Source organism: Hyperolius riggenbachi, chromosome 2, assembly GCF_040937935.1.
Source record: "Hyperolius riggenbachi isolate aHypRig1 chromosome 2, aHypRig1.pri, whole genome shotgun sequence".
Classification (NCBI taxonomy): domain Eukaryota; kingdom Metazoa; phylum Chordata; class Amphibia; order Anura; family Hyperoliidae; genus Hyperolius; species Hyperolius riggenbachi.
Genome location: NC_090647.1, coordinates 141,292,399 through 141,319,487, shown reverse-complemented (window position 1 = coordinate 141,319,487; position 27,089 = coordinate 141,292,399). Strand labels below are relative to the sequence as shown.

Genomic DNA, 27,089 nt, shown 5'->3' with positions numbered 1-27,089 from the left:
GGGTGATAGCTTTAATCACCCATCTTTGGGAACGGAGTTTAAGATCCGTGGACGCTATTCTTACGATTCAACATATGTAGTATACAACCTTTACGTGTGCGTCTTTCATCACACAAGTGTGCGATATGTGGCCAGAATCGGGAACAAGCAGTGTCGTCCCATTTTGTCGAGTTTCGACATTCAGTGTCACAATTTAGGATTCAAGTTATAGACAGCGTACCTAGGACGTTACGTGGTGGAGATAGATTGAAAGCATTGTTAAAATGTGAAGCAGGATGGATTAGACGTTTAGGAACTGTAGGTCGAGGAGGTTTAAATAGGGAGTACGATTTATCCTTTTGTGTTTGAGATAAGTTGGGTCTGGGTAGCAATCAGGGCCAATGTATCTTAGGCTGAGGTTTTTTCTGCACTTTTAGGGATAATTTATGGGATGAATCTAGTATTTATATGCTGAGATGACTTTTTTTTTAAGGTTATTCCTGTATTTTTCTGTATCTTATGTGATTAAATGCTCTTGATGTGTATGTATGAGGAGTGACCATTCTGAGCTTTTCAATATTGCTATTTTTATATGCTTTTTGCGTATATTTTTACGTGTTTTCTAGCGTATTGCATTCAATGTTATGCACCGTCTATTTTGAATTCTTCTGCGTATTTTTATACGCCACTCCCACAATTTTTACGCGTTCTTTTTTTGTTGGTATTCATGCAGATGTTTTTACGCGTCTTTCATGTTTTTACGCGTCCGAATACAATTTATGCGTACATTTTTACGCGTTTTTCTTGTCGGTATTCATGCAGATGTGTTGACGCGCTGTTTTCATCTGTTTAAAATATATTGACTGTGTTTACTACAGTCGTTGTGTGTCTACTTGGAGGAGGTAAGTCCACCACTACCTCCTCTATTTACCAAGAATTTGGTTTTTAAGGTCATTTAGCTTCCTTTTATCCTTTTGGCGCCTCTGTTCTCCTGCATAATATTGAGTCCACCCTGGGTGGAGGGTTGAACCCCCTTTTTCTCATCTACAGAGAGCGACTTCTTATTCCTGAGTGGGGTCAGGAAAATCTCCCCACCTGCCTTTACAGTGGTTGCCTAATGGTAACCCTGGTTTGTGAGTATTAATATTTACTCTATCTAGTAACCATTTACCAGTACATATTACACTATTGGGGCTCTTGGTGTTCCTTGTTTTTACCTATTTGTGGATTGGTTAACATTTGAATATGTAGCCATATAAAATGAGGTATGTGAACATTTATTTATTATTTATTTATTTGTTGTATTTATAAAGCGCCAACATATTACGCAGCGCTGATCATTGTCATTATGAGCTTGCAACTTGAAGAAGAAGCATGTCGCTTCGAAACAGCGGGCTGTAGTTGCCTTCAGCTCTATCTTTGCTATGTGATTTTATTGTACAAATAAAAGGGCTATCTTTTTCACTTTAGTGGTGCTGCTGTTACTTCTTTTTTTTTTTTTTTTTTTTTTTACAAAGTTTATTTGAAATTTGTAATGTAACAATCTTTACGGGCGCGCTACAAAGGAAGTACGGAAGCTGGGCAGAATCCAACGCAGGCGCATTGGCCCGTGTAACGATCGTTCTCGGGCAGATAACTGTACACACTATAGTTTTGTAACGATTGTCGCTAGATACGATCCGTCAGGTTGGATAGTTCCATCTTCCCAATGTCGTTCTTTTGTTGTTCGTATTAATGATCGTTGGGTAAAGTTTTTTTCCCCGATTGTCGGCGGAACGATCGTTAATAGGCTGTTTCAAACGACCGTAGTCGCCAGTGTGTATGTAGCATTAGTAACTTGCTTGCAGCCAGTGGAGTCAACACATCAGTCTAGCACCTGCATTTTTTAAAGCATCAGCAGTGGCAGCTTTTACATTCCTAGCACTTTAGGGGTACCTCTGCTATGCTATGAATACACTGCAGAGGCTCCGGGGGTCCACTATTCAATTTGGGGGACCAAGGGGGGGCCATCAACCAGCTGTGGGGCCCTGGGGAACAACCCAACAATATATTGAGGGGTATGCTGGGACCTACGGTGCCTCTGTGGAAGGGAAGGAGCATGACGGGAGCCATGGTGCTTATAGGGAGACTTGCTGGGAGTTGTGGTGCCTCTATTGAGGGAAAGGGGCATGCTGGGGCTGCGGTACCTCTATGGAAGGGCATGGGCATGCTGGGAGCAGTAGTGCCTCTATGGAGAAGGGCATGCTGGGAGCCGTAGTGCCTCTATGGAGAAGGGCATGCTGGTAGCTTTAGTGCCTCTATAGGGAGGGGGGAAACTTGCTGGGGCTGTGGTGTCTCTATGCAGGGGGATGGCATGCTGGAAACAGTAGTGCCTCTATGGAGAAGGGCCTGCTGGGAACAGTAGTGCCTCTATAGGGGAAATAATTGCTGGGGCTGTGGTGCCTCTATAGAGGGGGGAGGGGCATGCTCAGAGCAGTAGTGCCTCTATGGAGGAGAAGGGCATGCTGGCAGCTTTAGTGCCTCTATTGGGGAAAGAGACCTGCTGGGAGATGTGGTGCTTCTCTAGAGGGAGAGAGGAAAAACAGGCCACCTAATGCTGTGGAGTGGGGGAGGGTGTGCCAGAAACTCACAGGCATGCAGCAGAAGGAATTCCCAGCCAGGCATCTGATCCTCTCCTGCATCCAGTGCAGTGTGGTGTCTTTCTTCTCTGCACTGAGGAACTGGCTGCACTGAAAGCCCTGGCTGCTTCTCCCCATGTGTGTATACAGAGCAGCCTGGCAAGTAGTCTGTCCCAGCGTGGTCTCCACAGGCCGGGGGCGGAGCCTACACACATATACACACACAGTGCATCAAAGAGGATTCCGGGAGAAGCAGGAGCTCTCCGCCAATGCCCTGCTCCCTGGACCCACAGGAAAGAGCTGAGCTTAGCCCATCAGAACAGCTGTGGGCGGGGCTGAATCAAGTGGCCGCGGAGCTGCTGATTTTCAAAGCTATTTACAACCGCACCGCCCTGATTGTTAAGAGATCCCGGCGGCCCGGGGGGAGAATGCCACCCGTCCCCCCGCGCCAGTCTGCGCCTGCCAAGGTGTGGTTTAAAGGATATCCTAGGCGCGTTGTAAAATCTATCTTTACTTACCTGGTGCTTCTTCCAGCCCCTAGAATGCACATGTGTCCCTGGCAGCAGCTCCGGTCTTCTCTCTGACCCTGCTGGCAGCCACTGAAGTATCGTTGTCATTTTCCGCAAATGTGCAGGGGTGCGCCCATGCCACATGAGAGCGTGTCCACGTCCATGGGGGTGTACTGCACATGCCCAATACTACTGCGCAGGCGCAGTACGCTCCCAGTGACACGGGCTTTGCGCCCGTGCATGTGCAGAAACTGCAGGGACGGTTAGCAAGACCCTCGAGAATCCTTTAACAATTGTCATAAACTACGAGAACATGAACTGTTAGTACAACATAAACTCAGTTTGGGAAATATGTATACACACACGCATACATCTGGTGAGACTGTTACATTATTCAAGCATGTATGGCAGTGTAATCAGTGTACTGCATAGAATAATATATTGATGTATACAGGGAGATTTAAAATGATTTAACATTCATCTGCTGGTGAAACGTAAAATAATATGGATTTTCCAAGACCTCTACAACACAGCCTGTGAGGACTGGACCTCGGTGTGCATGAAGCTTTGCACATAAGCATTGCACCAAGAGGGAGATGCTGCAGTTACTGCTATTGCTACATAGGAAATGTACCTACAAGTTGTCTGATTCACTTAAAGAGGAGCTGTCAGCCATACTATCTCAGGAAACAAAACAAATATATAAGTAGATAAATACTTGCTCTACGTACATAACATATGTATTGCACTGTCCACGTTATGATTCCTGTGAATTTTATAAAGGAAAAGTAGAGAATCCTATTCTAGACAGTTTCCATATTTACTGTGGCTATTTTGAAGCCAGTCCTGATGTAATATCCGCCCATAAGGCTCGTACACACGCCTGACTGCAGCCAACGACGGGCCCGACTGCACATGCCGCTGGGCGGGTTTTCAGCAGACAGTACAGCGGATCGTTCAGAAACAGCCTTATCAGTCCGTCAACAGACTGTACACATGCTGTACTGTCTGCTGAAAACCCGCCCAGCGGGAGGTGCCGACGGACCCGTCGTTGGCTGCAGTCAGGCGTATGTATGAGCCTTTAGTCTCCTCTGTCTGATTTGCCCGCCCTTCACTATAGAAAGTGCATTGTTTCAGCCTGAGAAATTTTGACCAATCAGAGAGGAACAGAGGTGTAGGAGGGAAAGAGGCATCAGCCAATCAGGCTGCATTAGTTAAGTCTGAGGGGAAGTAGAGAAGCAGAAAAGGACAACCCAGCATGCCCTGCTACTTCTCTTTTGTGTACCAAATTTTCTGTGTACCAAACAAGAGTCATGTAAACTGAAGAATGATAATTTATCAACCAGAAACGTAATAGTGATTTTAACTTTTGCCTGATTAGCATCCTCATTACTTTACCAGATAAAAATAAAGAATTGATTTTTTATTTTATGCCCGACAGTTAGTCTTTAAGGCTTGTTCACACTACAGAAGCTTTTTAAGTGCTAGTGATTTTGAAAAGCTCTTGCTAATGCAATGCTATGGGGGATTTTTACAAAATCACATCTCTCCAGTGAGAACACACACATAGGATAACATTCTTAATTTGTACAGCGCCACGGAATATGTTGGCGCTTTATAAATCAATAATAATAATAACTAGCAAGAGCTTTTAAAATCACAAAGTGCTTAGAAAAGCTCTTGTAGTGTGAACAAACCCTAAGGGCCCTTTTCCACATGCGGCTGAACTGCATGCTCAGTAAGCAGTTGCCAGGCAGCAGTGAGCAGTTGCCAGGCAGCGGTAGGCCATTGTGAGAGTTCAACATTCTTTTCACTGCCTATCAACTTCTTGTGGAAAAGTGCCCGTAGTGCTAAAAGCAGTGGAAGGGGGCTAGACTTTGACAAATTAGCCTAATTAGATTCAAGAGTCTGATAAGCATTCATAATAAGTTCTAGGTGATTATAAAACATTACTTCTGATTGGACACAAAATAAAATAAAGTACCGTATGCCTTGAAATCTACTTACTGTATTAATTGCTTTGGCCAAGCTGTAAAGATCATACTTGTCAGTTATAAAATGCTTGGATTATTTCATGAACACAATGCTGACTCTCGTCTTCTTCTGCAGGATATGGGTTTGTGGATTTTGATAGTCCTGGAGCTGCGCAAAAAGCAGTGGCTGCTCTGAAATCCAGCGGGGTGCAAGCGCAAATGGCAAAGGTAAACTGCAAAGACGTCCTCATATGTATCTCACATATAACTTATGCTTTGTGTGGAGGAGATTGTGGTAAAATCTCCTGGAATTAAGATTCTCCTGGAATTAAGTTGCCCAAACAGTACTTATTGTGCCCCCTGCATTATGCACCTCACTTGCAGATATGTAGGTCTGCTGATTTGACATAATTGTAGAAGTTAATTATTTCCCACCAGCTGAACAGTTTCAATTAGTGCTGTTGGTGGACACTTCTCCCCATGGCCAGGAACGCAGCACTAGATCCAGTCTTGTAGGTAGTACTTGCATATTCGAAAGTTAATTTTTATAAGCACATTCCTGATTTATTTTGTTTGCTTTTTAGGACACAGCATAAGGTGCAGAACGCCGTCCTCAGAGACAACAGAACAGACAGGAAAGCCTTTGTTTCTGCTGTTTACTGTAGCATAGCAGTCATTCATGTTTTGTAGCAATACACAAAGAACTTTTTAGGGCTTGTATACACAGACCAAGAAACAATTTATTTCACTAGTAAATGGCAACACTGGAACTTCCATCAGGTGGCGTTCCCCAGACACTGATTCTTAAACTCTGCCTCAAAGGTTCATTGTGGGAATAATGCTGTAACTGGTAACCTATAAACTATTCATGCAGAAAGGGGAGAAAAGCTACAGTGCATACCAGAGGGGGAAAACAATATAGTTATTCCCAACTCTGTAAGGCCACAAGGGTATGCATCAAACTTAAGCAAAACAGTCTCCATGCAGGGCCGGATTTGTGGGAAGGCCGAATAGGCCCGTTCCTAGGGCGGAGCCAAGGAAGGGGCGGGTTGACAAGCAGTCAACCAATGTCCCAACAGCTGCCGACACCATTCCTCTCAAAAATGTCATGCATTTGTTTGCAGCCGCCCCTGCTTTGCTCTGCACACAGAAGCATGCGTGTGTGTGTGTGTGTGTGTGTGTGTGTGTGTGTGTGTGTGTGTGTGTGTGTGTGTGCAGCAGCGGCTATAGACAGAAACAGAGTGCCCGGCAGCTTTATTAATTTGAGGATGACAGAAGCAGTGGCTGTATCGCTGCAGCCCTGCCGCTGTCATTCTGTAAAAGTCACAAGTTAAGGCTGCCCCGCCCCCACTTCCTCCCCTCTGCTTGTGCCCGGGCCATGGAGGTCTGTGTTTTACAGACACAAATGTGTCAGGAGTCTCAACTCCTCCCCTCTTTTCCACATGGCTTAACCTGCAGGGATGGTAGTTGCCGGTGCACTGAGCCCTGGGCTCACATAAGGGACAGGAAGTGAGAGAGCAGAGCACATCATGATTCAGTGGAGGAGGCACCCAGGACAGTGTAAGTTGAAGATGCACTGTGTGTTTTAAACAAGACCTTAAGCTTAAACCCACCCCCCCCCCCAAAAAAAAAACAACACATACAGGACTTACACATTCCTGGGGTTTCTTCCAGCCCCCACCCCATAGAGTTCTTGCTCCTCAGCTCCTAATACCTCCTGTTATATTGCTGTCACCCCTCTTAAAAAGCTGCTACTGGGCACCATCACAGCTATGGCGCAAGCAATATTCTGTGTGCACAGCACCTCCTCAATCATGCTCCCTGCACAGCAGCCACAACAAGTAATGTTTTGTGCGTGCACGATTTTGAATATTTATGAACGATGCATGTGCAGAATGCTCTGGACCACGGTTGCCTTGCCGCTTGGAAGCATAATGGAGAAGAGTGCGTGCACCATAGCTGCAACTGAGAACAGTCGCAGCGTTTTAAGTGTTGCTACAGCAGATGGAGAGAAATGTAAAGGAACTGGGGGGCCAGAAGCAGTATTCCTCCCCTGCAGCTGGAAGAAGCCCTAAGTATTTGTAAATACTGTTTTGGTTTATTTCATTTAGATCACATTTTTTGGAAATGTGGGGTGGTGTTTTTTATTCTTTAAATCAGACTTGACCCTGAGATGAATAATAAAAAAAGATTTACACATACTCAGGCTCCCTTCAACCCCCTCTGCACCGATCGCTACCACGCAATCATCCTCTACCTTCTACCGTTAGCAGGCCCATAACTTTGGCCAGTCGGCTGGGAGCGTTCTGTGCCTGCGCAGTAGTACTGCTCAGACGCAGAGTACTTCCAGCGATGGGGTGCGCGCAGTGCGCCCCCACTCGCCAAGCTATCAGGTCTGCTAATGGGAGAATGAGGAGGACAGCGGCGTGGAAGCGATTGGTGCGGAGGGGGCTGAAGGAAGCCCCAGGTATGTATAAAACTTATTATTCATCTCAGGATCACTTTTAAACTCTGCACTTTTGCTTACCTGGGGCTTCTTCCAGCTTCCCGTAGTTTGTGAGGTCCCACAATATTCTCTGGTCCCCCTCCATTCTCCCACTGGCAGCTCTGTAAGTTTGGCACTCTGACTGCACAGGCACGGTCCCATTCACGCAGCCTTCTCAAGTATGCCCCCATCCCATCCTGGTCCTTTCACCCACACTGTGGCCCCCAGTTCTGGTCCTCCCGTCCCCTTAAAGCAGGGGTGGAAGGGGGGTCATTTAGTTACCTGTACTGAGGGAATGCTGTCATCTGGCTACTCATACTGCTTCCCAAGACCCTCTTCTTCCTTCCCTGTGTGTACAAGCACAACTGTACTGAGTATGTGCAAGTACATGCCCAATAGCACAAGCAGCTTGTGCAAAGAGGAAAAGGCCATACACAAGTGGCTTTGTGCTACTGGGCATGTACAAACCATGCTCGAAGATTACCAGTACAATTGGGCTTGTACACAGAGGAAAGTGCAGCCTCGAGGAAGAAGGTTCCGAGCAGCAGTGGCGGGGTCTGAATATGCTCAGGGGGTCCCAGCATTGGAACAGTGGGCCCCAGGAGGCTCTACTATGGTAAGTATCTAATTTTTATGTTGCTTCCGGTTCACTTTAAGACTATATATTTTTGAGTGTGTGTAAGTTGAGGGATGGGGTTAGTTGAGATGTTGTTAGTCAGATTGGTCCAGGGGCGGATGGTGACAGTGGGCCTTGGGCGGTAAAAAGTAGAAATCCGGCCCTGTCTCCATGCAGATTGCCACTGAAGTTTGAAATAGCACCGCCGTTTGTAATTTCAAGTACATCTAGGCAGGTGGGTGTGGGGGTGTTAACTTATCCATGTCACTGCCTATAACTGATGCGGTCCACGTCACATTCACTCCTGTTCCATGTCACTCTGATGCTTCCTTCTTCAAACCCGGAAAGAGGAAGCATTGGAGTGACATGGAACGCAGGTGCACGTGACATGGACCGCATCAGTTATAGGCATCGATTTTCATCCGATTCGAATTATAATAATTTAATTGGATGGTGGATTGGCCGCAAGGTTGCCTGATGTATGGCCACCTTTAGACAATATCTGTGGAAACAATTCACATGCAACGTTCTTGTTTTGATTGTTGCATACTTTTAAAGGAAAAAAAAGAAATATTTACTAAGATTGCTGGTCAGGGTTAAAAGTATAACACACTTTGCTCTCTTGCTTTGCCTGCACAGCAACAGGAACAAGATCCCACCAACCTGTACATCTCTAACTTGCCGATTAGCATGGATGAGCAGGAGCTGGAATCGCTGCTGAAACCATATGGGCAGGTCATATCTACCCGTATCCTGAGGGATGCTAGCGGGACCAGTCGAGGTGTTGGCTTTGCAAGGTGAGAGGATTCAGACTTCCAGGTCTGAAACAAAAAGTAGCAGAAATACTATTCCCACCTTCTACCAACATATTGCTTTAAACTTAAAAAAATAAATTTATTTTTTTTAAGCTATGACACTGTAGGGACTAATTCTTCAACTCCTTGGCGCTTTATTCACTCTGTCTCTTTCTCTTTCTTCTCCTCTCCTCTGTCTCCCCTACTCTACATTCTCTCTCATAAATATCATTTTTTTCCACATTTAAAAGATATCTGACCTGAGGTGAAGTGACCTAATGTAAGCAGAGAGGTATGTTCATGCTGGATCCACATAATCACTCACTTCTGCTAAAATTAGATTTTCAGTCAGAAAGGAACAGGCTTGCCGCGGTGTTCCTACTTATCGCCCTCCTATTCCCTTCTCTTCAGAGTGAAAGGGGCAGGGAAGAGGAGGGAATAGAAGGATAAGAGGAGGAAATAATCCCTCCTTCTCTGCCCCAATTCAGTATGGGGAGGGAAGGGAGGGGAGGAGAGAACCAGGGCTGTGTAGTCGGTACACAAATCATCCGACTGACTCTGTTTATGAAACCTCCGACTCCAGGTACCTAAAATTGCTCCGACTCCTTAGTCTCATTTTTACAAAGGCTATGGATTTGGTTAAAAAATCATCTGACTTCAACTCCTCAGTTTATTGAAACCTCCGACTCCAACTCCAGGTACCCAAAATTGCTCCGACTCCTCGACTCCACAGCCCTGGAGAGAACATTGTGACAAGCTTGCCTCTTCCTATGGGGAGTAGGGTGAACAAGGAGAGGTAAGGAGAACACACAGAGGTATGTGGATCCAGCCTGAACATACCTATGTGCTTACCTTAGATGGCATTACCTTGGGTCAGGTATCCTTTAAACGACATTTAACTTTATTGAGACTTTGCTTAGTATTGCATAAGGACTGTATGAGAGTTCATATTGCTGTAAGTATGATAGGCCAGATTCTAAAATCTGTGCGGAACTGGATTAGATATATGCAACCGTCTGATACAGTAAAATCACCGAAACCGGTCAGGAACAATCTAGAGAGTGGGCAACTCCAGGTTTACTACACCTATCTGGCACTTGATTTGCATTAAAGCTTGTTCATGTTGATTGGGTCCCTGTTGTACAAGACCCACAATGTTTTTATGTTTTTCTGCAACATTTTGAATAAATTATTTTTGCTTGGCACCCCTGGACAATGATCAGTGCTTTTAACTCATACCTTGGTGACGGTCACATTGTCCCTCTGAGCACTTGGTGTCTGCAGGAGGATACATTTAAAGCTATGCAAGATCTGCTTTGCCAGCGCTGAGGTTTTTGTGACTATTGGTTTATCTATCCTGTAGAATATAGACTACCGCAGCTGCAACAGTTGGAATCAGAAAGCGCTTGTGCCTTTTCTCTTGTACATTATTATAAGAGATTTTTTAAGCTATCAATCCATCCTTTAAATCCCATATAAAGGGGGTAGAGCATATGAAAATGTGTGTATGCTGATAATAAAAATCTATTGGCTGTCCGAGATCAAAGCAGGTAAAAAGGGAGCAGGAGCCGTTGCAGAAAATACAGCGGCACCATAGGCGCCTATGTTAGATGCCGCTTTTAGCAGGATTAGCAGGAAATTTTTGCGCATGGCAGCTGCCGTTATCAGCGCCTCAGGGTGCCCAATTTTACCATGTTTGCTGCAAATCTTGGCTTCCGGCTTCCACAAAGCCACAATGTGCGGATATGAAGGTAAATTTATCTGCAAGAGGGGACATTTTTTCCACACAAGCCTATGGAAAGAAAATGGCTTGCAGATATGTATATTGCGGCATTGCATAGTGGGCGCTCCTCCAGGTGACCAAATTTACCTTCATAGCCACAAATTGCTGCTTTGCGACAAGGGGGTTAGGGTTAGGCACCTCCAGGGGGGGTATTAGGATTAGGGAAGGGTTCTATGTGGAGTAGGGTTAGGTTTAGCAATAGTAAAATATCGGTACATAATACAGATATTCTACCATGGATATTTAGTAGTAGAATACCGCTAATTTTAGCGAGATCCTACTACCGGAAAAACCCAGCGCCCTTTTTCCAAACGCCTTTTTTACATGTATGCATCAGAGATACTATTGGAGCAGTCCTATGTAGCACATGCTGTTAGATGCTCTTGGAAGAATTGTGCGTAGAAAGCAGCTGTACTTGAAAACAAACAGATTATAAAACAAAATGTTTGAATATTTTACAAAGGACATTTGGATCCAAGCGGTGGCAATCTAAATTTGTGTTTCAAATATTGTTTATGGTTAGTTTTCTGCCAAGAGGTTCTCAAGGTTTCATAAACGCAAATACTGCCTGTTTACATTAATGACTTGTTAATTCTTAAACATTTTGTTCAATCAGAATGGAATCTACAGAGAAATGTGAAGCTGTGATTTCTCACTTCAATGGCAAATACATGAAGACGCCCCCTGGTGTCCCAGGCAAGTAACAACATTTGCTAGAATGCACCACAAGGAATGCTTATGCCTGCAACTTATGTGCAGCCACCACAAGGTTATATGGTGATAACAAAGTGGATGTTATGGATGGGGGTTATTTTGTAATAAGCATGCATTTATGTTTATAAAGAAAGGCTCATTTTCCTCACTACTTTGCTGCATATAAAGAAAGGCTCTTTTTCTCCTGTACTTTGCTGTATCTAGTGTATCATTAGTGATCTGCAAAACACAAGGGCACTCTGATCACCACTGAAATTGAGGTGCCCTGTTTTCACTGGTGCACTTTGATTTTACCCCAAAAGCAAAAATAGGGGTATTTTCAATAACCTGTAGTCATGTGTAACTCATAAGAGGTCGGCATATTACGCATAGTGTTTGGATGTCTGAAGCATAATCGTGCATAATTACCCTTTATTGCTAATTACGCATATAAGTAATCTTTGAATGTTAACAGCTCATGTCTCAATTAGCAGTGTTTGCGCCTGTAATGCACGATTTACATATGAATTGCGCAGGATATTATAATTCCATGTGTTAAACCCTACTAACGTGTGTATGTAGTATTACCATATTGCATTACATTCTACTTATCATGCGTAAGACTTACGTACGCACACAATTCTGATTACTGCCGTTTAGTGAATAGAGGTATATAGTGCCAACTGCATTTTTCCTGTATTTGGAAAAAAAGTCAGTGGGGACAAATGTAGTGCTATGTCATTTTCTTACAAATTCTCTGTTTTGATTTTGTTTTTATGTAGCACAAGAGAGTATAGCGACAAGCCAGAACTGTGTCATTGATTTTATTATGACAAATGCAAAATGCAAATAGTTTGTGCTGTTCAGATTCACAAAGTGCAATATTGTGCAATGATTGGGGGTCAGCGGAGAGTGGTGGGTGCAGGGCACAGGATGCAGCAGCTCTTAAAGATCAACTGAAGTGAGCGGTATATGGCTGACATATTTATTTACTAATAAACAATACCAGTTGCCTGGCAGTCCTGAACTATTTGCCTGCAGTAGTGTCAGAATCGCACCAGGAACAAGCATGCAGCTAATCTTGTCACATCTGACAATAATATCAGAAACACCTGATCTGCTGCATGCTTGTTCGGCTAAAACTATGGCTAAAAGTATTAGAGGCAGAGGATCAATAGGACAACAGGCAACTGCTATTGTTTAAAACAAAATAAATATGCACCCTTCATATCCCTCTTACTTCAGTTGTCCTTTAAGAGTCATTGGAGAGGAAAAAATCATCCGGCACTACATCACAGGCTTCTCTTCCATGCATTTTATTATAGGTACTTTTCAGTAAAGTTCAAATATGAATTGCATCAATTCCACAAATTATTCAATGACATACCCTGTGTTGTCCTCGCTGTGGGGAAGTGTGGGAGCAGCGGTCTGCCTGACGACCGTTTCGCTCTAAGTGAGCTTCTTGCGAGTCTCCGTGCGAACGGTCATCAGGCATTAAATAATTTATGGAATTGATGCAATTCATATTTGAACTTTATTGAAAAGTACCTATAATAAAACGCATGGAAATGAAGCTTGTGATGTAGTGCTAGATGATTTTTTTCCTGTCTAATGACCAGGGCCGGCCGAGGCATAGGCTGGAGAGGCTCCAGCCTCAGGGCGCAGTGTAGGAGGGGGCGCAGAATTCATTCAGCTGTCATTCCTAATTGTGTTTGAAGCAGAAAGAAATAAGAAAAGGGGATACATAGCAGTGACTGCAAGCCAGATAACTAGATATTAAGGTGTTGGGGAGGTTGTGGGCCCTGTGGCGCTTCTTAGTCTAATAGCAATCAGTGTGTGATGGCTGGGGTGGCAGGGATGGAGGGGCGCACTTTGCTGTCTCAGCCTTGGATGCTGGAGGATCTTGTCCCTGCTCTGCTAATGACTGAATAGAAAAATGTTTGCTCTGGCATCCTGAGCACACTGAAGGCTAGGGCAGACTGTACCCTAGAAACACCTCCATTTGAAACCCGGAACTGCAGTGCCAGTCGTTTTATTCTCTTTCTGTATGATTTGTCCTTTAAGAGTGTTTACATTGACAGGTCAGCTGAGAAGATGTCTCTGGTAACCTCTGCTCCTGATTTTTTTGCTACTATTAGAAGACAAAGAAGTAGCAGGCTAGTTTTATTCAACATTTGCACCGCTTTAGAATGACTTTCCTGGTAGTATTGGTAGGGAATTCTTACTGTATTATCATCAGTTGTTGAAAGATTACATCATGTTTAAATTGCCTTTATGATGATGATGATTATAATAAAAATCATGTTTCCCCCTCAGCACCCCAAGAACCTCTCCTTTGCAAGTTTGCAGATGGAGGACAAAAAAAAAGACAAACCCAGGGGAAGTATATTCAGAATGGACGTGGCTGGCCACGAGAGGGGGAGACGGTAATTTCAGAATATTGTCATATTGTTTTTATTTTTTTATGTATTTTTTAAGTAGTTCTTTTCTTGTGGTTTATTTAAACATATGTTTTTATTTATTTGTATGACACCACTTGTGTTTGTCTGTTAAGGGTGGAATGACATTGACATACGATCCAACGACTGCTTTGCAGAATGGGTAAGATATTCCATTTGAATGCTTTTTTTAACCTGTGTTGTCAGTTTTGGTTCTTTTCTTTAGTACTGTGCATCATCATGGACAATACATAATTAAAGTGGAACTCTAGAAGGAGCTGTATTGATCAGGAAGGTATATCCGTGTGTATGGATCCAATGTTAACCTATGGATCTGTTCACATTGGTCTGTTAGAACGGATCCTTTCCACACTGGACCGCAAATTTGGTTCTGCAGCAATTTGCTGAGCCCAGTGAGACAGAAAGGGAAGCTGAAGCGCTGCATTGGGGGCAATGAGAAAACGGAACGTTTCTTCACACTAGCGAGACCGTTCTAGGCAGCAAAATCCACTGGGAGGCAGGGGGGCTGATGGAACAGAAGCAGCTGAACAGCAACAGAGTGAAAATGGATCAAATTTACTGGTAATCAGATCCGTTTTCACTGATCCGTTTTCAACTTAATTGCCAGTGTGAACTGGGCCTTATTGTAGCCATATGGTTGATTAATCTGCCAATAGTCTGTTTGCTTTCCCTTTGTATCTGTAATCTGTTCACTGCCTGATGGCAGTTGCATCTATTGTTGCATAGTTGTTAGGCCTGGTTTACACGGGTGCTTCCCGGGTCGAAAATTACACCGTGGCATACGTCATTTAAGCTCTGCCCTATCAAATGGATGGGCAGCGCCAGAACTGTTATTTACTGTCGTTTACCATCGTTTGCGCAAACGCTGTGTATTAATCCGTAATTTTCCCATTCTACGAGGCAGCCCTAAAAGCAACTGGCTGCTTCCAGGGTCATTTTCCGCCTAACCTCTGTGAAGAATGCCGGTCGCCACAGAAAGCTGCCAATTGCTTTTCTACATGCTTGCAGAAAAGCATTTGACCAAGTGTCAGCTTTGATACAATATGCCAGCCCGATTCATACCTTTCTGATTGGAATTAAGTTGGATAGTGATCGATTTTTTTCCTACATGGCACACTCAGTCTCGGTAGATTTCAACAGAAATCTATCAAGCATTGGTCAAACTGCAAGTGGGTCATTGATCCAAGTGAGCACAGTGATTTTCCAACATGTACAATCAGACTTTTGATTGATACATGCCATAGAATTGACTGAAAGGAAATCAATCAAACCTGCTGAAGCAATAGATGTTTGGTTGACTTGATCAAAATAAGCACAAGTCAGTATGAGTATAGCCAACTTCGAGGGTTTGGAAACCGTAGTAAGCCAGTTACATGAGCAGAATGAATACAGTAATGTGAAATTCAGACAAGAAATTGATAACTACTGCTAGGGTTGCAAAGTAAGAATAATGTATTTTGACCGTTATTAAACTCATAGGTGGCTGCAAGTTGTCAAATTGTAAAATAATTTGTGTTGCACATATGTATAGTATTATGCTCCATTAGCTCTTAACAGAGGAAAAAAGTAGTAACTGCAATTACCTGGTATTATAGTAGTGTTTTTATATTTTTTTCAGGTTTTATACCACCCCATACAGTATTGCCCCGAATAGGGTGATCGCTCAGGCAGCCCTCTCCCCATACCTGCCATCACCTGTATCTTCTTATCAGGTAAGTAAAAACCTCCAGGTAAAACTGGTCATGTGACTATTATCTGACTGTATATCAGTTGTATGAAATACATGAAGAGCTGTTTACGGTTTCATGCTTTCATTAGACTGATACGTTTCCTAGCAAGTTCCATATCATAGTAGAAAAGGATGTTTAGAAAACATTTTCCACCTTGCTTATCACCACTTCGTAGCCTTCCTGGCGTTCAATTTCCCCAGGATTTCTGTTCAAAAAGTGGTTCAATTAATTTCAAATAATTTTCAAGCCTTTTTTTTTTTTTGTATTAAATTTTTTTTTAATATTGCATTCAATACAGGTTATTGTATTGAATTCAATACAAAAAAAAAAAAACATACTTTGCCGCCACATGTTGATGACGCTGCATGGCCCTGGCGTCATCAACACCAATCACCAGGGAACATGTAATCGCCGAGGGACATGGAAGCAGGGCCGGTTTAATCAGCATGGGGGCCCCGGGGCAAAGGACACCGGGTGTGCCCTACCCTAAGGCAAAGTCAGTCACCCCCCTTCCTCTCCTCTGTTAACTCCCTGGCAGCCAGCCCAGTAGTCAGGTCCCCAGTAGTTTCTCTTCAGGTAGTGTGGTGCCCCAAGTATAGGTAGAGTATTGCCCCAATATAGGTAGAGTATTTCCCCAGTACAGGTAGAGTGTTGCCCCCAGTACAGGTAGAGTGTTGCCCCCAGTACAGGTAGAGTGTTGCCCCCAGTACAGGTAGAGTATTGCCCCCAGTACAGGTAGAGTATTGCCCCCAGTACAGGTAGAGTATTGCCCCCAGTATAGGTAGAGTATTGCCCCCAGTATAGGTAGAGTATTGCCCCCAGTATAGGTAGAGTGGTGCCCCCAGCATAGGCAGAGTGGTGCCCCCAGCATAGGTATAGTATTGCCCCCAGAATAGGTATAGTAGTGCCCCAAGTATAGGTATAGTATAGTATAATATTGGCCCCAGTATAGGTAGAGTATTGCTCCCAGTAACTGATGTCCATGCCTGTGTCACATCGGGAGGGGGAGCACCGCGGCTCTCCCCCACCCCCTGATCCCCCTACAGCGCTGTGAGAAGAGAAGGGGAGTTTTACTCACCAAGGCTCTGTCCAGCGATGATCACACATTCTCATCCACGTACAGCTCCAGGATACTGTTTACAGTACCGAGGTCGAGGCTGATAACATCAGCCTCATCCACGGTACTGGATACAGTAGCACGGGGTTGTACAGCAGAGGGGAATCTGTGATTATCGCTGGAGAGAGCCTCGGGTGACCCCTTCTCTTCTCACAGAGCTGCAGGGGGATCTGGACCATACGGCAGGCTCATCCATACCACTAGGGAGGTTAAAGGGAAGGTGCGAGCAAAATAATAAAAAAAAAAGTTCTACTTACCCAGGGCTTCTTCCAGCTCCTGGCAGCTGATATGTCCCTCGCCGCAGCTCCGCTTCCAGCCTGTGGTCTCCTCCGTTGCAGATGCCGACCTCGCCAGGTTGTGCTCACGTGGTCTGGAGTGTTCTGTGCAGGCACAGTAGTTCTGCGCCTGCACAGAACACTCCAGACCACATAAGCACAAGTGGTGTGGCTGCGCTCTCGTACATGCGCAGTAGATGTCGATCGGCACCTGCAATGGAGGGGACTCCGGGCCACCAGATGTAAGCGGAGCATCGGCGAGGGACAGATCGGCTGCCAGGGGCTGGAGGAAGCCCCAGGTAAGTAGATTCTTTTTTTTTTTCTTCTCGCATCTGTTCTTTAACCTCCCTGGCGGTCTATTAAGATCGCCAGGGCGGCTGCGGGAGGGTTTTTTTTTTATTAAAAAAAAACTGTTTCATGCAGCCAACTGAAAGTTGGCTGCATGAAAGCCCACAAGAGGACGCTCCGGAGGCGTTCTTCCGATCGCCTCCGGCGCCCAGAATAAACAAGGAAGGCCGCAATGAGCAGCCTTCCTTGTTTTGTTTACATCGTCGCCATAGCGACGAGCGGAGTGACGTCATGGACGTCAGCCGACGTCCTGATGTCAGCCGCCTCCGATCCAGCCCTTAGCGCTGGCCGGAACTTTTGTTCCGGCTGCGCAGGGCTGGGGGGACCCTCTTTCGCCGCTGCTCACGGCGGATCGCCGCAGAGCGGCGGCGATCAGGCAGCACACGCGGCTGGCAAAGTGCCGGCTGCGTGTGCTGCTCTTTATTTCGCTCAAATCGGCCCAGCAGGGCCTGAGCGGCGACCTCCAGCGGTGATGGACGTGTATAGTCGTCCATACCGCTGAGGAGGTTAAGAGATCTGCCTGTTGGTGTAATCTATTGCTGTGTTCAGATAATTGGTCTACCTTAACGTGATCCTGAGTTGCCCTTGCAAAACTTAAGGTTGGTACATGTAGGCAGATGCTGGTGTCCGATCCAGCAAATCATGTGATAAAATTATGTATTTTTCAGAGAAACAGAAGCGAATTCTTCTGCGGACCAATAAGAAACAACTGATAACTGAGATTTTGTTTGGTCACAGATCTGTCTTTTATTATTTAAATTTATAGCACCGACATCTTCCGCAGCACTTGACAGAGTATATTTATTGTCTTGTCACTAACTGTCCCTCAGAGGGGCTCACAATCTAATCCCTACCATAGTCATATGTCTATTGTGACTCTGGGCCCTTAACCACCCTGGCGTTCTGATTAAATCGCCAGGGTGGCTGCGGGAGGGTTTTTTTTAAATAAAAAAAAAACTATTTCATGCAGCCAACTGAAAGTTGGCTGCATGAAAGCCCACTAGAGGGCGCTCCGGAGGCGATCTTCCGATCGCCTCCGGCGCCCAGAATAAACAAGGAAGGCCGCAATGAGCGGCCTTCCTTGTTTCGCTTATATCGTCGCCATAGCGACGAGCGGAGTGACGTCATCGACGTCAGCCGACGTCCTGACGTCAGCCGCCTCCGATCCAGCCCTTAGCGCTGGCCGGAACTTTTTGTTCCGGCTACGCTGGGCTCAGGCGGCTAGGGGGGCCCTCTTTCGCCGCTGCTCGCGGCGAATCGCCGCAGAGCGGCGGCGATCAGGCAGCACACGCGGCTGGCAAAGTGCCGGCTGCGTGTGCTGCTTTTTATTTCGTTAAAATCGGCCCAGCAGGGCCTGAGCGGCAGCCGCTGGCGGTGTTGGACGAGCTGAGCTCGTCCAGACCGCTCAGCTGGTTAAGGACCAGATCCTTTTTTTTTTTTTATTTTAGAGCCATTGAAATCGACTCTTGACCAGGGCATGGAGCTCAGCTGTCATTCAGACTGGTATTTCTTTTTGGAAATTCTCTCAGAGTGCAGGTTATTAATTGTAAAGGAGTCTATTGACAATACAATCTTGATTTTATAATCTTACCAAATCCATGTAGTAGAAGAAGGGGAGACTTTTGGATAATTTAGGTAGTCCCTCATATAACATGGATGTGGGCAGACTGTATAACTAAGATTGTATCATCAATGGCCACCTAAAGGATGAATGCAGCAGACATGCTAGTTAAAGTCTTGCTATGCAATTTCAGGATCACTTGTGCTGTATTGACAGGAAAACCTTTAATGTCCCTTTTCTGGTCATTTGTAGGTTCACAATCCCTCCTGGATGCATCATCAGTCTTACCTCATGCAGCCTGCAGTGAGTATTAGTTTATGTTACCCTACTCATAGCAAAACACTAAGATCTGTTTCTTTTGAGTGTTCTCATGATATGTCTTCTGTATCTTCTGTTAGTCCACATGTGCCATCTTCCTTTTATGTCTGAAAAGGACTTCACACCTTGTTAACATGGCTGGTCAGACAACTAACAGGGCTTTTCCACTTTAAAGAAAAAGTATACTACTACAGATGGGTAACTGGCAGTCCAACTGATTGTAATAGCACCACCCTCATCCTGTACAGATGGTACTGAGATTGTAGTGCCTAATCCAAAATCTGCACCAGACTTGTGCAAACTATGGGACACTGGATATGGACAGAGTGTGGAACCCCTTTTAAAGGATTTTTTTTATTTAAAACAAATAGAGAAATAAATTGATGAATAAAAAGCTTGTGTATAAACATGACTTGGACATCTCAGCACTGATAGATTTAAAGAGGAACTATAGCCTAAACAAACATAATGTCATTAAGTTACATTAGTTATGTTAATTAAAATAGATAGGTAATATAATCTCTTACCCACCCTATTTTAAAAGAACAGGCAAATGTTTGATTTCATGATGGCAGCCATCTCTTTGGTTGAAAGGAGATGACAGGGAGCATGAGACACAGTTCCAACTGTCCTGTGTCCTGAGCACCTCTCCCAGTTGCTAGGCAACGTGAATAACAACACAGGAAATCCCATCATGCTCTGCACAGCATCAGGGGAAAAAAGCCCGGGCTTTTTTTCTTTGGAGGGTGGAGCTTAGCTAAAAATGCAGCAAAAAATGATGCTTTGGTAAGAAAAACAAAGTTCTGATGCTGTGAAACTGTTAAAGAAACACCAAGCCTTTTCAGTGCTGCTGAGTCAATTTTTAGTCTGGAGGTTCACTTTAAGCATAGACATACACGCTTAGATACTCACACATTATCCTCCTATCTTATCTACTTGCCTCTATTAGTTCCCAGAATATGCCAAAAAATAACCAAAGCCTCTCCCTTAGATTTATTCTAACCCTAAAAACCTGCCAAGTACGACACCGTAACCTAATCATAAATGTTTGTTATGCCTAAAACACTATACTATACTAAAATATACTGTAGTGCCCATTGGCACAGCACACTATAATGCCACTGTCACTTGCTTGACATGATGGGGTATATTAACTAAACTGTGGTAAGCAGACGACCATGCGGAAAGTCTTACTGCTTGATGAGCAGAGGTTAATGCATACAGACAATGCAATGCATTACACTCTACTCATCAAGTGTAACAATTTACACACATTCTTCTTCTTACTGAAGTTTAGTGAATACACCTTGATGTCACCACTCCAACTTGCTGCACTGCTTCTTATTTGTCTGCAGGAGACCCATTCCTCCTCCCCAATGGCATTGTCCAATCATTAGATGGGAATATGGTCCAGTGGTAGCAGAGTGTGCGCATAGGACAGTGAGGATCTGCAGCAGTACCATGAAACATTATTTTAGATACCATGCATAGGGATGGTCAATGAGATGCTAATACTTTCAAGTTGATGCAGCATTATGCAAATGTATGCGTTTTGAAAGTGAACCAATGTAATCCTGCTGAGGTAAAATTTATTTGGTCAATTTGCATACAAAATTTGCATCAACTCGAAATTATTTGCGTCTCATTAACCATCTCTAACCATGAGTCACAGTAGCATTTTTTTTCCCTTTACTAGAGTTTATCTTTAACATCTATTAACAAATCCTAATACTAACATAACCCTTACATGAAAAGTAAAAATAACTTCAAACTTTTAAATTATCACTAATGTTAAACTATGCTCAACTCTATAACATTCAAAAATCTAACATTAGCCCTGGCGCTGACCTGATACTCACCTAACCTAGCAGACTCCTGAAATTGGTGTATTTACACGTAATCAGTGCCAAAACTACTTAGTGCTGAGATCAGCACTTACCCATCCTGCCTCATGCTTATATTTCTTTATGTCTCAGTTATATATATAACTGTGAAAACAAAAAGCCAACACAGCCTTTGCAAGAAAAGCATATACCTGTAGGAATGCAATGAATGTTTCCATGCTGTGCCACTCAGGGATAGTCATAATAAAATAAACATTACTAGCCAACCCGCGTCGTAGCATACGCCGCATCTATCTATCTAATAGAGTACGTGCCTCAACCTTGAAGCAAGAAGAAGTAGGCTTTCCATGAGAAAATGTATGCGTGCTCAAACACCAAGTTTAACCCTAGCAAGTCTGGCTTTGCAAATCCGGCCTAATTGGCTATTCATGAGGCAATGCTCATGCAAATATGCATTTGCTTTCGCATGCCAAACTATGCAGGGTCAAAAAACCAATACTGCAAAGTGCTCTCTCGCTGCCTGGGAACCACAGCGGCACCCCAGAGTGGGAGGCTGGGTGGCGCAGCTGCCCCCCCCCCCCCAAGCGTGGCCAGCGCTGGGGAGAGCCGTCCGCACCCACCTCCTAATATTAAAAACAGCCACTTACCTTAAAGAGGAACTGTAACGACAAAACGGCCCCTGGGGGGTACTCACCTCGGGTGGGGGAAGCCTCCGGATCCTAATGAGGCTTCCCACGCCGTCCTCCATCCGTCAGGGGTCTCGCTGCAGCCCTCCGTGCAGCGGTGACGTAATATTTACCTTCCTGGCTCCTGCGCAGGCGCTCTGACGGCTGTCGGCGCCGAAGTAGGTGGAAATACCCGATCGCCGTCGGGTCTGCTCTACTGCGCAGGCGCAAGTTTCCGGCGCCTGCGCAGTAGAGCGGACCCGACGGAGATCGGGTATTTCCGTCTATTTCCGTGCCGAAAGTCGCCACAGCGCCCCCGCTGGAGCCAGCAAAGGTAAATATTGAACTGACAGTCGGCACAGTCGCCGGCTGTTCGGAGGGCTGCAGCGAGACCCCCGTGGGACAGAGGACGGCGTGGGAAGCCTCATTAGGATCCGGAGGCTTCCCCCACCCGAGGTGAGTACCCTCCAGGGGATCTTTTTAATGTTACAGAGTCTCTTTAATGTCCATTGGGTTCTGCTACATGCGCATTAATTTTCTCATGGAAAGCATTTTGTGCAGTTTGTATCCTTTGGAGGCAGGTGGTGGATGGCTTGCTCCGGTGGTGTGAACCCAGGAGTGAGTGCGCCTGTCCTCCCCCCCCCCCCCCCCTCTGGAGTGCTGAATGTGAGCCAGCCCTGAGCTCTAAAGCTCGGGGTGACCCATGCTTCTCTCCTTTCTCATGTGGTGACCCCAAATTAATGCGCATGTAGCAGAACGCAATGGACGTTAAGGTAAGTGCCTGTTTTTAATAATGGGAGGTGGGTGCAGACGGCTCTCCCCGGCGCTGGCCAAACTTGGGGGGGGGGGGGGAAGTCGTCCACGCCACCCAGCCTCCCCCTCCGGGGTGCCGCTGTGGTTTCCAGGCAGTGAGAGAGCCTGGGACCCTGCGGTCCCCCAGTTGTATAAAAAGGGGGCATTGGGAATCCTCCCCGTGGCGCTCCTGGAGGCCTGGAGCACACCAAAAACTGCTAGCAGATCCGCAAAATGCTAGCAGATTTTGAAACGCTTTTTCTTATTTTTCTGTAGCATTTCACCTAGCATTTTGCGGTTTTGTAAAGCGTTTTTGGTGTAGTAGGTTTCATATATTGTTACAGTAAAGCTGTTACCGAACAGCTTCTGTAACAAAAACGCCTGCAAAACCGCTCTGAACTGCCGTTTTTCAGAGCGGTTTGGGTTTTTCCTATACTTAACATTGAGGCAGAAACGCATCCGAAATCCAAAAAAATGCCTCACCTCGGGAGTATGCGTTTCAGCAAAACGCCTCCCGCTCTGGTGTGCACCAGCCCATTGAAATACATTACCCAAGCGTATCCGCAGCCGCAAGTGGATCGCAAAACGCTGCCGAACCGCTCTGGTGTGCACTAAGCCGGATAGTGCTAATGTAGCATGTAGCAGGGTGACTGCTTTGTGGTATTGGTTTGTGCATGCATTTGCATGAGCATTGCCTCATGAATATCCAATTAGGCCAGATTTGCAATGTCAGACTTGCTAGGGTAAGGCCTCTTTTCCATGGACTGTGAATAGGCAGTGAAATGGCTCTCAAACTCTCACAACTGCTCACTGCTGCCTGGTAACTGCTTGCTGCTGCCTGGTAACTGCTTGCTGCTGCCTGGTAACTGCTTGCTGCTGCCTGGTAACTGCTTGCTGCTGCCTGGTAACTGCTTGCTGCTGCCTGGTAACTGCTTGCTGCTGCCTGGTAACTGCTTGCTGCTGCCTGGTAACTGCTTGCTGCTGCCTGGTATCTGCTCACTGCTGCCTGGTAACTGCTTGCTGCTGCCTGGTAACTGCTTGTTGCTGCCTGGTAACTGCTTGTTGCTGCCTGGTAACTGCTTGTTGCTGCCTGGTAACTGCTTGTTGCTGCCTGGTATCTGCTCACTGCTGCCTGGTAACTGCTCGCTGCTGCCTGGTAACTGCTTGCTGCTGCCTGGTAACTGCTTGTTGCTGCCTGGTATCTGCTCACTGCTGCCTGGTAACCACTTGCTGAGCACACAGCTCAACAGTCCGTGGAAAAGAGGCCTTAAACTTGGTGTTTGATCACGCATAAATTTTCTCATGCAAAGTACTTCTTCTTCTTGTTTGAAGGTTGAGGCACTTAGTCTATTATATATATAGATTTTTGAATTGCTTATCTTTGTCTGGATGTAACCGGTCCCGCTGACAAAGAAACAAGGGTTGCTGAGACTGCAGTGGCAACTGGGACCCTCTAGAGGGGGCACCTAGGGCCTACCTAAATCACCACATTGGTGCTGTAATGGTAATGCTTTAATGTAATGACATGTGCTTTACGTAGTTGTAATCATTAATAATTTGTCACTGCTCCTCCACACATGAGCTGAGGGGCAGTCCCCAGTGTAAACAGGCAGCCCATGATCCTCCAGCTACTTCGTTAGCTTTATTAAGGCTTAATTAAGGCTTAAGGCTTTATTGCCGCTAGATATCAGTTATTTACTGATGGCATACAAAGTGTGCTTCCTTGAAGGCAACAGCTCGGGAACATTTCTCAATATGGTCTAGTATGGCATAAGGGGAAGTTGTCACTGTGGTTGTGTGCATTGTGGCTCTTGAACATTCACTCTTTGCTAGGGAACTGTCCTCACTCCCACTATGGACCATGCTATTTCCATCCAGCCCGCCTCCATGATGGGACCTCTGACTCAACAGCTGGGACACCTGTCACTGGGCAGCACGGGAGCGGTAAGAAGCTTTCCTACATATTTATCTGCATGGCATACTTTATCTACAAAAAAGAAATTTAAAATATTGAAAGTAGTTAACTAGTATGGCCTCAATTCATTAAGCAGTTTAGACTAGTCTACAGGTGGTTTTTAGTCTAGTGATGGTTTGGTGTAATGTTTTAGACCTGTTTTTAGACCTGGTCTAACATTCAGTAATTACACAATTCACAAAGGCAAACAAGGAGTAACCACGCCCACTTTTTCTGACAGAGATTAGACCAGCTGATTTCTTATGGTGGCTGGATGGTGTAATGGTTAAGGGCTCTGCCTCTGACATGGGAGACCAGGGTTCGAATCTCGGCTCCGCCTGTTCAGTAAGCCAGCACCTATTCAGCAGGAGACCTTAGGCAAGTCTCCCTAACACTGCTGCTGCCTATAGAGCGCGCCCTAGTGGCTGCAGCTCTGGCGCTTTGAGTCCGCCAGGAGAAAAGCGCAATATAAGTGTTTGTCTTTTTTTTTTTTTTTTTTTTTTTTAAAGTAATTTTGTGAGGTATTTTAGATGTGAGGATGGAACATTTTGAATTAATTATGCAGGAGTTTAATTGTATGCAGAGGAAAGCTCATCAGAGGAGAAGGATGTCAGTCAGCTCCTTGTTTGTAAATTGCATCTTTTGATCATTTCCCCTACTTTACCCACCTAATTACCAAATAGTTTAGACCAGGTCTAAAAACAGGTCTAAAATATTTGGTAATCGTGAATTCCCCTTTGCAACTGACCGAACCATCAGTAGACTAAAAACCATCAGTAGACTAGTCTAAACTGCTTAGTGAATTGAGGCCTATTTAGTGAAAAAAATATGTTTCTGTTTCTCTGTGCATAAAAATGTACGTGTCTGGTTACTGTGGGAAACATTTAAATAGTACATAAAACCCCTTCTTAGGAATTACATCATGAAAATAATAAATACCGTATATACTCGCAAGCAAGCTGACCCGCATATAAGCCGACCCCCCAACTTTTACCTGAAAAACCAGGAAAAAATGATTGACCCTCATATAAGGCGGGGGTAGGAAATGCTGGCCGCGTGATCCCCCCAGTGTGTCCCAGTATAGCTAGTATAGTGCCCAGTATGGGTATGTAGTGCCTCAGTATAGCTAGTATAGTGCCTCAGTATAGCTAGTATAGTGCCCAGTATAGCTAGTATAGTGCCCAGTATAGGTAGTAAAGGGCGCAGTATAGCTAGTATAGTGCCCAGTATAGCTAGTATAGTGCCCAGTATAGCTAGTAAAGTGCCCAGTATAGCTAGTAAAGTGCCCAGTATAACTAGTAAAGTGCCCAGTATAGCTAGTATAGTGCCCCAGTATAGCTAGTATAGTGCCCCAGTATAGCAAGTATAGTACCCCAGTATAGCTAGTATAGTGCCCAGTATAGCTAGTATAGTGCTCAGTATAGGTAGGTAGTGCTCAGTATAGCTAGTATCGTGCCCAGTATAGCTAGTATCGTGCCCAGTGTAGCTAGTAAAGTGCCCAGTATAGCTAGTATAGTGCCCCAGTATAGCTAGTATAGTGCCCCAGTATAGCTAGTATAGTACCCCAGTATAGCTAGTATAGTGCCCCAGTATAGCTAGTATTGTGCTCAGTATAGGTAGGTAGTGCTCAGTATATCTAGTATCGTGCCCAGTATAGCTAGTAAAGTGCCCAGTATAGCTAGTAAAGTGCCCAGTATAGCTAGTAAAGTGCCCAGTATAGCTAGTATAGTGCTCTAGTATAGTGCCCCAGTATAGCTAGTATAGGTAGGTAGCGCTCAGTATAGCGGCACAGTGTGGGTAGGTAGTGCGCCCCCACGGCCGCTGCTGCTATTACCTTACCCGGCGGCTTCCTCTATTCCCCTCTCCGTCTCCTGCTCGCCCCGTATAAATAATTCACAGCAGCTCGCCCCACGGCGGCTGCTGTGTGATGAGGGAGGAAGCCGTAGAGAGAGCGGCTTCCTGTAGTGGCGATGTGTATCGCTGTTACTATGGGAACCGCTCTCTACGGCTTCTCCCTCATCACACGGGGCGAGCAGGAGACGGAGAGGGGAATAGAGGAAGCCGTCGGGTAAGCTAATGGCGGGGGGGCTATCGCGGACCAATAACTCGCAAGCAAGCCGGCCCCCCAACTCTTGGCCCACTTTTTGGGGGTAAAAAATTTGGCTTGCTTGCGAGTATATACGGTAATACTTATTTTATCATTTATGTTGTTAACGCCACCATTTCTGCTTTGTAATAAGGATAATACTGCAAAGCGTTCGGGTCTCACATTCTAGTCTGGGCCAGGACACTATCTGTATGGAGTCTGTATGTACCCAATGTATTTGTGTGGTTTCCTTAAAAAGTGCGCTTCAACTGTAATAGGGACCTTAGAGTATGACTATGTAAACACAGAGTACAGTTTTTAAGTGAACATTTTATTTATTAATTAAAAAAAATATGTCCAAACCTACATAGTCCTGAAAACATAATTGGGCCCCACCCTTCAATTATGAAGTAACTGTGGTAATCATATTTTTTGGGAAAACTGAGTGTAATTTCACTAGCCACATCCAAGCCTGATTACTACCAGACTT

The 27,089-nt window shown here is 45.2% G+C and overlaps 1 protein-coding gene across 6 annotated transcripts in view; it reads left to right on the top strand.

Annotated features, from left to right (window-relative positions):
• The window catches only part of RBMS2 (RNA binding motif single stranded interacting protein 2), a 192,540-nt gene that overhangs the window by 153,225 nt on the left and 12,226 nt on the right, over positions 1 to 27,089 (top strand). For 5 of the 6 annotated variants that reach the window (XM_068265173.1, XM_068265168.1, XM_068265171.1 and 2 more), the window contains exons 4-11: positions 5,216 to 5,307; positions 8,820 to 8,977; positions 11,374 to 11,453; positions 13,767 to 13,876; positions 14,005 to 14,051; positions 15,528 to 15,621; positions 19,193 to 19,243; positions 24,393 to 24,503. In XM_068265173.1, coding sequence (XP_068121274.1) covers positions 5,216 to 5,307; positions 8,820 to 8,977; positions 11,374 to 11,453; positions 13,767 to 13,876; positions 14,005 to 14,051; positions 15,528 to 15,621; positions 19,193 to 19,243; positions 24,393 to 24,503 — 743 coding nt within the window. The remainder of the gene's footprint in view (positions 1 to 5,215; positions 5,308 to 8,819; positions 8,978 to 11,373; positions 11,454 to 13,766; positions 13,877 to 14,004; positions 14,052 to 15,527; positions 15,622 to 19,192; positions 19,244 to 24,392; positions 24,504 to 27,089) is intronic. The other variant, XM_068265172.1, reaches the window with a different exon arrangement.